Genomic DNA, 11,447 nt, shown 5'->3' with positions numbered 1-11,447 from the left:
AATTAAAAAAAAATTATATTTAATTTTTTTTATTATAATAAAAAAAATTATATAAAATTACATGTTAATTTAAATTAAAATTTTAAGACTTATTTAGTTCATTGATTCGAGTTGATATGTAATTTTATGTGAAAATTTTTTATTATAATAAAAAAATTAAATGTGACTATTTTTAAAAGTGTTTTACTATAATAAAATTTAAATTCTAAAGTCAAATCAATAAAATAAACAGACTTTTAAATTAACGAACTAAAGAGGCTCTCTGTAATTCCTCAAAGGCACAATCAAAAGGAGTTGTCCTGATCCGTACGAAATGCACTCGGGACTAACTTGGGATTCTTTTTGTGCTTTCTAGAATTCCCAATAATATTTCCTTTTTTTTTTTCCCCCTCTCCTCTTGTTTGTTTGTTTGTTTTTTCTTTTTTTCCACGTAGTGGGGGTGCTCTGTTCCCTTTTGCATTTTTCTTTTTTGATGCAATGCACTCCACGGCAGTGGAAAGTAATTAAAATTTAAACCTTCAAATTATTATAGACATAATATTTTAGCCTCAAATTTAAATTAAAATTTAAATTTAAACTCAAATTTAACAAAACAACATAAATTTAAATAAAATTGTAATTTGAATTTAAATTTTTTTTGAGTTTAGGTGTAAATAAACAAACCATATGTATTATGTATTCACCCTATGGAGTGCTTGCATCAAAAGTGGTGGGTTCGTTATATAGTTTTGTTTTTGAATGGTATATAGTTTTGTTTTTCTATTGTTCTAGTGTGAAAACTAGTGGGTTACCCGTGCTATTGCACGGATGTTTGTTTATATAAAAACGATGATTATGTTGTTAATTGAAGAAATATTGAAGTTAGCTAAACTCTATTATTTGTATTTATAATAAGAGTTTTATTAAAGATAATATAATTTTAATTCTATATTATTTTTTCATCTTTATTATTATTATTCATTTAATCTATTTCGTATTTAAATAAATAATTTACGTTAAATTATGATCATACATTTTATGAAAAAATTATACACAGAAATTTCAAATGTTTATATATCTTAAAATATAATTGTAATGAATTTATTATTTATATTTTATGTATATTTTTTTATTGAATTATGAATTTGAATTATGAACTTAGCTTATAAGCAAGGAGAAATGTATACAAAAACTTAAGAATATAAATTTATGAAATAATTATTGTTTCTTATTTTTTGTTATATTTGATTAACATATAATGTTATATATTTTTTTATATAAATTAAATTGTCAATATATCACATTGTAATAGTAATAATGTTAAGTAACAATTATTCTTAAAGATTACGATAATGGTTTTACTAGAGACAATTTAATTCTTTTCCATATTACAGATGTATATTCATTATTACAATTAATTTTATAAAGTATATATCAAGTTAAGCTTTTTGTTGTTAAATTATGTAAATAAATTATTTTATATTTTATTATAAACATCAATTTAGAATATGTAAATAATTTTAACATAATTACAAACATGTATTTATAAAGATCTTAATGCTTTATTTATTTATTTTTTTGATAAACAATATGCTCTATCTTTTATAATAGATATATAAATTAAGTGTTAAATAATATTACGAAATAAAAACTCTGATTAATATTACTTTTCATGCATTATCTTTGTTAAAAAAAAAAATAGTAAACATTTATCTAACTCCTATGTAAAATAAAGATAAAACATATGAAGCTTATCTTTGAAGTTAAAAGTCTCACTTTTGTGTTGGAGAAAATTTTGCGCTATTGAACAACCTATCGGACAGAGATCTTTCTCTTTTTTTTGTTTAAGAATACTCTTAAACAATGCACAAAATCTGTATCAAGTAACCAAAATACAAAAAAATTTCGTATCTTTAATAAATACATAGCATGATAATTGTTCTGTATACAAAAAAAAAAAAAACTAATTATTATTTACAATACATCTATTTTAATAATGACATGAGATACATATTTTTCGTCAGTAGATACTGAGAAGACCATCTTCACATTTTTCGGTTGAATAAGAAGGAGAAAGAGATAACACAAACAGAAAAATAAAAATAAATAAATAAATAAACAAAACAGAAGAAACGACCTAAAAGATAGTCTCAAACGACAATTAACTCAAAACTAAAAGAAATAAACGACAATAAGCAAACTAGTAACCAAACAGATCGGCCACATTGAATAAACAGAGTATGCCCTGCATCACACGTAAATGGATTTTCTTGTGATTTTTCACTTGTAACAAAAGTTCCTTCAGGAAATGAAATACATTAATTATAAAAGAATAAAATAAAAAAAAGAAGTTTATCAAAGGTTCCGAAATAACTTTCGGGCTCCCTTTAGTTTTTGTACTTAAACTCATGATTCTGATTCTGTTACATGTTTTTCATCTCATAAAAAATTTAGATTGAAAATTTTCTTTTCTTACAAAATTTATGCTAATAAATCAGAATCACTAATTTAAACGCGTGAATTAAACGAAGCCTTCAGATGTTTGTGAAAGCTTGTAAACGTCATGTGTATATGGCTTTATTGATTCTAAAAGTACTCACCAACAAAAAAAGAACGGACATGTCTAACTATCTTTTATTGATTCTAAAATTATATTATGGTATAACATCAAAAATATTCTATCAAAAGAGTGCTTTATGAGTTGTGTGACACAGATCTTATCTTCCAAAATTTGTGGTAAAAATTTAAAAGTGAGTTTTTTTTTTTTTTTTGTTTTTTTTAGGCATTTCCTTAAATTACTCCGAGTGCGTGGGTGGTCCTGCATAAAAGGCCCCAAAGGGTATAATTTTTGAGAATCTGATTTGAAAGTTGACGCTCAATCTTGGAAGAAAATGTGAAAGTTGACTCCAGTTTGCAATTTCGTAATATTACAAGCTAATTTGAAAATATTTCGACAATAGGTTTTGAAAGTTCATTGATAAACAAATTAAGCTTACGTTTGTCTAGTACTTAGATTAGATTAAATTAGATTCAGACGGTATTGACAGGAGAACTTATGTGATCAATTAAGCTTACGTTTATTTGTGAGGTGGATACGAAGAAAATATGTTTATTTAACGTTGACTTAGATAAAATATGTCTATTTGTCTACAAACAGGAAAGAGAAAGAGAGGATTAGAGGGGGAGATAAGAGCACTATTTTGGTTGATTATAAAAGATTAGGTAGGAGCACGTCCTGAGTGCAAGGCCAAGGATTCAACTAAAAAAATTCAACAAAAATTATTGGGCGCGTTTGGAACTCGTTCTAAAATAATTTTATTTTTTGTATAAAAATAAAAATGAAAACGTTTTCAATCTCAGACATAAATTATTTTTAAAAATGTGTTTAGTAGTTTTATCAAGAGATTATTTTCAGTGTAAAAAAACCCAATAATGTTTCTCTTTCTATCTCTCTGCTCGACAGAGGAGAAAATGAAAATAAAAAATGAAAAACAACTAAAAGTCATTTTTTATTTCTCTCTCATTTTACACTAAACAAAAAAAAAATCATTTTCACTTCTATTTTTTGTTTTTATTTCACCAAACGCCGTTTTAAAAAAATTTTCACTTTTTTTCTCAAAAAACGTAAAAAATAAAAACATGATCAATTCTAAACACAGCCGTTATTTTTTTTTTTCACCTAACTATTAAGAGGCAATCTGTTTTTTAAGGGTGGGGGTTTCGTTGCCCCGATTTCGTTGCTTTACTTTTTTTCCCATTTTATTTAGTTTTTTTTTTTTAAGTTTTTACTTTTCTTTTGTTCTCTTTTCCTCTCTCATCTTTTTTTATTGCATGTTTTAACATTTGATTTTTATAAATTTTCAAATATATCTCATTTAAATATTTTTCTTACGTTTATCTAAAATATTATTTTTTCTAATTATCCTGCTAAATTAATTTATTTTTAAATGGGCTTCTATATAAACATCTTTTATTTGTGATTCTCATAAATTTCAATTTTAGTTGCGAAAACATTTCGCACAAGTTTTTTTTGTATGTTTTTTTTTTTTTTTTGTATTGTATTGTCTTGTCTCTAGAGAGTATTTTCAATGCAATATCAAGTTCGTGTGCCTATACTATATTTAAACATTTGAGTATAAGAGAATTACTCTTCAATCTAATGCTATTTTGGTTCTAAATTTGATGTAGGTTGTACTTAATGTCATATGCTATTTTTTTCACATTTAACTGGCTAATGTATAAGCACTATTAAATAAATATGCATTTATGAATGAGTTTTCAATAATTATAATCAATTATAGAAATTTGATGACATGACATGATAAGAATTCAATTCATTACTTATCATAATTTTTTAGTTAACTATTTAATTTATTATAACCAGAGAATCAATATCTTATGATTATAATAATAATGGTACCAAATCTTATCAAGAATAATGCATGCAACTTTTCATTTAATATCCTTGTAACATTGTTACTTTCATATTATATATTATTTCAAAATTAAAAGTTTAATTTACTACTTCAAAGCTTAATAATCATAATAAGAAAAGATACAACATTTAAAATAATATTATACATTGAAGCAAAATAATAACAATAATGAAAATAATATTTTTTTTATTAAATTTTAATACCAAATATAACATTTATATTGATATTTACATATGTGATGGTCTACTACTAATCATTTCAAAATTTTTATTGTAGCAACTATCATTTTTTCCTACCAACAAGAATTATTATTTTAACCGTTTGATTAACTTTTTAATTATTTGATATGCTGGAACATTTTATGTGGCTCATAATAAATTTTTAACGTGGATACTCATTGATCATAATGTTAAAAAAATTAATCAAACGGCTAAAAAATATCCTATAAATAAACCTACTATAGAAGTTCCTTAGTAATTATTTGTTATGATGTATTTTAAATATGAGATGTAATTAGATATTTTATTCTTGATTTAATAAACTGAATTTAATTATTTTATGTCCATGAATTGTTAATTAGTTTGTGAATATTATTAAAAATTCCGCGTTTATTTATGTGACCTTAATTATTGTATATATATTATATACGAGAGGATAATATTTAAGGATAATAATAGAAATAAGTCTATAATGAATTTAATTAAAGTCTCAAAATTTTTAATTAAAACATTACTAGTACATGTCATTCCATTAAGAATGGAACGATGTTATCTACTTCATTAATATGAATGGATATTGAATGAGTGTATTGTATATAATGTGATTATGTTGGACTAGGACAAGATATAATTTGAATTTTATAATAATTTCCATTAAGTATATAAATTTGAATTGAGTTTACCGATAGTCATATATAGAATTATTTTAATTCTAAGTTATTAGCAAAGTCCTATTTATAGAATTGTATCTTTTGACTTACTCGATATGGATTTTGAGTTTACTCAATCATATTCCTTGTATCTTAAAGAGATTAATGGATTATACTGAACTCTAAGATGAATTATTTATGTAATTAGAGAGGTTAACAGATTCTACAAACTCCAATTATGAGTTATTTATGGATGATTGATCTATATGTAATGACTATATCAAATGGACGCTTTAAATTCTTATAAGTAATTATATGTGTATAATTTAAAGAATACAATTCCAAGTTTATAGTAGAGTAACTTTTTTGATAAAAGAGTTTCATTAATTATTAATTTTGGAGCTTAAAATTGTAGGTCTGTGAGTCTCCGCGTCATTATTTTAATAATTGTTAGACAAGATGAATTAACGAGAATTAATATCACTCAATATATTTAATTAATTATGAATTAATTAGAATTTTAAATAATGAGATTATTTAAATAAATAATTTTGAACACAAAATGTGGCGGAACCACATAGCCCGCATGCCCGGTCACTAAGTGTACGTAAGGGGCGTATGGCAAGGAAGGTGTCATTGTGGAAGTCAATTACTTATTCTTTAAGTTATCCAATTACTTATTAGATAAATTATCCAAATTGGATTCAGATAAGTTTAAAGTTTGACTTAAAATGTGTATCCGAATTTGAGTCAAAATGAGATAATAGAATAAAGTTGGATAAAGAATAAAAAGTTGTTCCAAATTTGAATGAGAATTTATCTTGATTTGCATTATATTTTAGAAATATGTTTAGAGTTCTACTAGTACTCTAATTGCATCTATATAAATAGGCGGGATAAGAAAATTGAAGAACACAATTTTTGTCATAATTTTCTAGTGGCCACATTTCTAAGAGATAAAAGGAGAAGAAAAGTTCTTCCATTCTTAGTCCTAAGAAAATTAGTTGAGTGATATTTTCTGTTTTATTTCAGAAAGTGCCCAGACTCTAATCTAGTAGGTCTCAAAGAATAAACGAGAAAAATTTGCAGTTTCTAAGAGATTGTTCTTTTGTATTTTTGAGTTAGAGTGATTTGAGTGATGATTCTGAGTTGAGTTTAAGTTATAACTTGAGTTAAAGTTATAACTTGAGTTTGTGTTTGGATGTGCACATTTGAGTTATGATTTGAATTGAGAATTTTTTTGAGTTTGTGTTTGGGTGCGTCAAAATTTAAATTTATATTTAGATTGTATTTTAATAAAAACTCAATGGTGATGAAAAATTTTAATAGGATATATGGGTATGTTTTTATTCGTCTTTTCGTTGTGGATGCATAGAAAAAAATTAAACTCAATCAGAATTAAAACAAAAAAGTTATGGCATTTTTAAGAATAAAAAAAATATTGTCCATTAACTTGAATTCGAGTTTATGAACTCGAGTTGAAAGGGAAACTTGAACTCGAGTTTAGCCCAAAACTCGAATTCAAATTTGAGTTTAAACTTGAATTCAAACTCAAATTTTACAAAAGAACGTGAATTTGAATAAAGTTTAACTCGAGTTCAAATTTTTTCTGAGTTTCGTTGCAAAAGAATAATCCTTAAAAATCTTAGAGGGAGGATTATTTGATAGTTAAACTTCACGTGATTAGGGGTTGTTCTTTTGCAATGAAACTCAAAAAAAATTTAAACTCGAGTTACAACTTTATTCAAGTTTATGTTATTTTATAAAATTTGAGTTTGAATTCGAGTTTGAACTCGAGTTTGCGGCTAAACTCGAGTTCAAGTTTCTCCTTCAACTTGAGTTCATAAACTCGAACTCAAGTTAATGAACAATATTTTTTCTATTCTTAAAAATGCTATAACTTTTTCATTTTAATTATGACTGAGACGATTTTTTTATGCATTCACAACGAAAAGACGAATAAAATCCTACCTATATACCCTACTAAAATTTTTCATCACCATCGAGTTTTTATTAAAATACTATATAAATACAAATTTAAGTTTTGACTCATCTAAACACAAACTCAAATAGATTCTCAATTTAAATCATAACTCAAATGTGCACATCCAAACACAAACTCATGTTACAACTTCAACTCAAATTATAACTCAAACTCAACTCAAGATCATAACTCAAATCATCTTAACTCAAAAATACAAAAGAACGAAAGTTATTGACTTAATCACTTCCCAAGTAAAATAAATAATTAGATTATTTATTCTGATCGTATAAATTAATATCTATATAATATGCTAAAAGTTTTCAAAATTTTTTTTTGTTATATATGATTCATATTAATTCTCTTTTACATTATTTTATCAAAAATCGTTTTAAAAACCAACATTACTTATTTATTATTATTATTTATTTTGATGGTGATGCACTTATATATTTATTAAGTAATAATCTATTTACCTTAACAAAAGTAATAATCTATTAATATTTATTTAAGCAAAAAAAAAAGTAAATAATCTATCTATCAATAAATGCGAGGTGCGTAGCTTAGCAAGTAAAACATATTTGGTTAGGCGCACGTTATGAGAGGAACTCGACTGGATTCATTGTCGTATACTGCCTTAACGTGCGCAGGCAGATCTTACTTCCACGTAAGCACAAGAAAACAGAACACCAAAAGGCCAAAAAAAAAAAAAAAAAGAGATATTATTTTTATTTTTATTTTTTCCACTTTCCCTTTATTTGGGTTTGGATTTTATTGTGTTCGAAACCATAACCGTCTCAAACTCGCAACATTATTCTTGTAAATATATATATATATATATTATATAAAAACCCAGATTGTGTTTTGTGCTTTTTGTACGTCTATTTTCTGTGTCGTTGTATTTCAATCAGAAAAAGAGGAGAAAAAAAAAACCCACATTCTGATATTTCTGATCCGATCCTCTTATTTATTGCGTTTTTATTTCCATTCGCAATTAATGGTTTCTGGGTTTTGAATTGACTTACAATAAGAAATCATTGGGAAAAAGAAAACCTCACTTTCTCATCCTCTTATTTGTTGTTTTTTTCTTTCCTTTTTTCATTTCATTCATAATTATTGGTTCCTGGGTTTTGAATTTTCTCACTTTCTTTCTTTATCATACACCTAATTTTCTCCAACACCGGCACAGAGAATTCTCGTGATCCATTCGTTTTTTTTTATAAAAATAAAAACGAACTTATTTAATCCTCATTCTCCAATACCTCTGTTTGTTTCTCGGGAAAATAAATGTGAGAAATCGTTGGGCTACGCTAAGGTTTCCCAAAGGTACGTGAATCTGGAATCAAATTTTTTGTTGTTGTTGTTATTTTGTGTGTATTTGAAGCTGCAAGTACATGATTTTTTTTCCTTTTTGTGTTTGTTCTATTTGTAGTTGCTTTGAAATTATGAAATTATCGTTTCTTTCCTTTTTTTTTTTTTTTGCTTAATGCGTATTAAATTTATTTGTTGAAATTATCATGGGCTTGTCTAAAACAGTTTAAAATTTGTTTTTGTGTAGGTACTTTATGACATTATTTAGTGAACTTAGTTCGATTGTGATTAGGAATTGGAGATATATTTGGTATTAAGGAACAATATTCGAGTATTATTTTAGTCATAAGATTGAGTGAAAAGAGACCCCAAAAAGAAAAAAAAAATGCCAAGAAGTAGAAACGAGAAGGATGAAATTGAGAAGTACATGGGTTTGAGTAAGCTAGCTCAGGTTCTCTCCTTTTTGGTTGTTTTCGTGGCGGGTGTGGTTTTAGGATTGGTTATGAGCTCGCATATCAATCAGCATTTTGTTTCGAAAACTGAGGTTTATTCCTTCATCAATCACTTTTCGACTGATGGGCCGGGTGTGAAGGATGAGAACTGTACCATTGTGAGGGATTGTGGCAAGGCTGAGGATTGTTTGAGCATGAACGCGCTTCTCAGGCCGAAGAACTTGACACATCGATTGTCGGACAACGAGCTCTTTTGGAGAGCTTCAATGGTGCCACAGAAGGAAGAGTATCCCTATAAGAGAGTGCCTAAAGTGGCATTCATGTTTTTGACAAGGGGGGCATTGCCATTGCTCCCGTTATGGGAGAGGCTTTTTCGGGGACATGAGAAGCTTTTCTCCATTTATGTCCATGCTCTTCCTGGTTATAAGCTCAACGTATCGACTACGTCCCCCTTTCACAGACGGGAAATCCCAAGTCAGGTATGAGCACTTATTGAATGCTTTTGTTGTTGTTTACTAGTTTATGCTGTTATTATTTTTGTTTCTTATGTTAAATGACACGAGAAGGTGCCGATCGATTGGTATTGTTTTGTTGAAAATTTGAGAGTAAATGTTCAAAAGTGACCTTCATGTGCTATTTTAGTCTTTAGTAATAATCATAAGGAGGCATGAAGGATTTCTTTGGAAAAATAAAGGGTCTTCTTTGTTGAACTATGTAGAGTATCTCTCCTCTTGAGTTTGTCTTGGACAACTGCTTAAATACCCGAAAATCCTCCTCCTGAAAATCATAGCTTTGTTAGTGCTATTCTGGTCTAGATAATTTGTTTGCCACGAAACAGAAAATTATTCACTGCATCAAAGAAGATGTGCTATTTTTTATGGGCCGCATCCTTGATTGTGAACAACTCGGTAGCATTTTCCTGATTAATGACATGTTACTAGTTTTTCTAGCTTTCTTGAGGACTCCTTGTCCCTTCTTACTTCTTGGTAGGATCGACTGCTTTTTTTATTTTTAAATAATGAACTTCAACAGATAGAGCTAGAGAGGCTTTCCTTTTTCTTTGATTATATTGAATTAGAAATATGTTTTGGGGTTTTTCTTGTATAGGTTTGGCAGTTTTAGATGCTTTCTTTTTGTTTTATTTTTCTGTTAATACTCTATTCTTTTAAATTGCTAGGATTTTTTTGTTTTTTTTTGTTTAAAGGTGTCTCTTATTGTTATTTGTTTGTAATGCTGTTAGACCATGTTAAAACTGGCTGGCTTTTCCAATTTTTGAATAAATAATGTGTTCATATATAAATTGTTTCTGTTCTTATTCTCTGCAGCATGTTTCATGGGGTACAGTAACACTTGCTGATGCAGAGAGGCGTCTACTAGCCAATGCGTTGCTCGATTTCTCAAACGAGCGGTTTGTCCTTCTTTCTGAAAGCTGCATCCCAGTCTACAACTTCTCGACCATATACAACTATCTCATTGGTTCTACCCAAAGCTTTGTTCAGGCATACGATGAACCTACCCGTTATGGGCGTGGCCGTTACAGCCGCAGGATGCTTCCTGATATCAAGCTCTATCAATGGCGAAAAGGGTCTCAATGGTTTGAACTTAACCGCGCTCTAGCTGTGTATATTGTCTCAGATACAAAGTACTATACCCTTTTCAAGAAATATTGTTTGCCTGCTTGCTATCCAGATGAGCATTACTTACCAACTTACATTAACATGTTTCACGGTCCGCTAAATTCAAATCGGACCGTGACTTGGGTTAACTGGTCGATCGGAGGGCCTCACCCTGTGACCTATGGAGAAGCTAACGTTACAGTAGATTTTATACAGGCAATAAGAAATAATGGAACCCCTTGTCAGTACAATACGCAGACGACATCCATTTGTTACCTGTTTGCTCGGAAATTCGCTCCAAGTGCCCTGGAGCCTTTGCTCAACCTCTCCTCATCAGTGATGAAATTTTGAGAATTTTGGTTCCTCAGTGATGAGTTACTTCTGGTTTTTTCTTAACCCTCAAATTCCTAGATTTTGATAGGGGTTTATTATATAGTTTTTAATCATCTAATTATTTCTTTTTCCTAGTTCAAAATGTACAGCTTTTAGTTGTTATCTTTTCTCTTTGGAGAATTTTCTGTGTCGATCTCTGAAGAGATGATAACAAGTTATTCTTTACCTAGAATTTGAGAGGAGAAATTGACAAGTCCTTCAAAGGAGGACGGCTTTTTACATTTCAAGTTAATGATATATTGCAAAATGTTTTGGGTTTGATTTAGCAAGAAATACGTTTATACCATTTTGAGATTTCATGTTTGAGCATATTCTTTAGCAAAACGAGTCTCTTCTATATTTTTTTTTTTGTCATTTTCCAGTCCATTCAATCATATCATCACTTAAAAAGGAATTCTACCCGTTCACTTC

General features: G+C 27.9%; 1 protein-coding gene across 1 annotated transcript; it reads left to right on the top strand.

The window, feature by feature from the left end:
* The first annotated feature begins 8,454 nt into the window (after positions 1-8,454).
* On the top strand, positions 8,455-11,223 carry LOC21394243. Its single transcript, XM_010101477.2, has 3 exons — positions 8,455-8,590; positions 8,823-9,506; positions 10,353-11,223. The coding sequence occupies exons 2-3, from the start codon at positions 8,961-8,963 to the stop codon at positions 10,992-10,994; spliced, it is 1,188 nt and encodes a 395-aa protein (XP_010099779.1). The 5' UTR covers positions 8,455-8,590; positions 8,823-8,960; the 3' UTR covers positions 10,995-11,223.
* Positions 11,224-11,447: the final 224 nt, after the last annotated feature.

Source organism: Morus notabilis, unplaced genomic scaffold (assembly GCF_000414095.1).
Source record: "Morus notabilis unplaced genomic scaffold, ASM41409v2 Scaffold1340, whole genome shotgun sequence".
Classification (NCBI taxonomy): Eukaryota; Viridiplantae; Streptophyta; class Magnoliopsida; order Rosales; family Moraceae; genus Morus; species Morus notabilis.
Note: the sequence above shows the minus strand (reverse complement) of the source record. Positions and strands in the feature narration are given on the sequence as shown.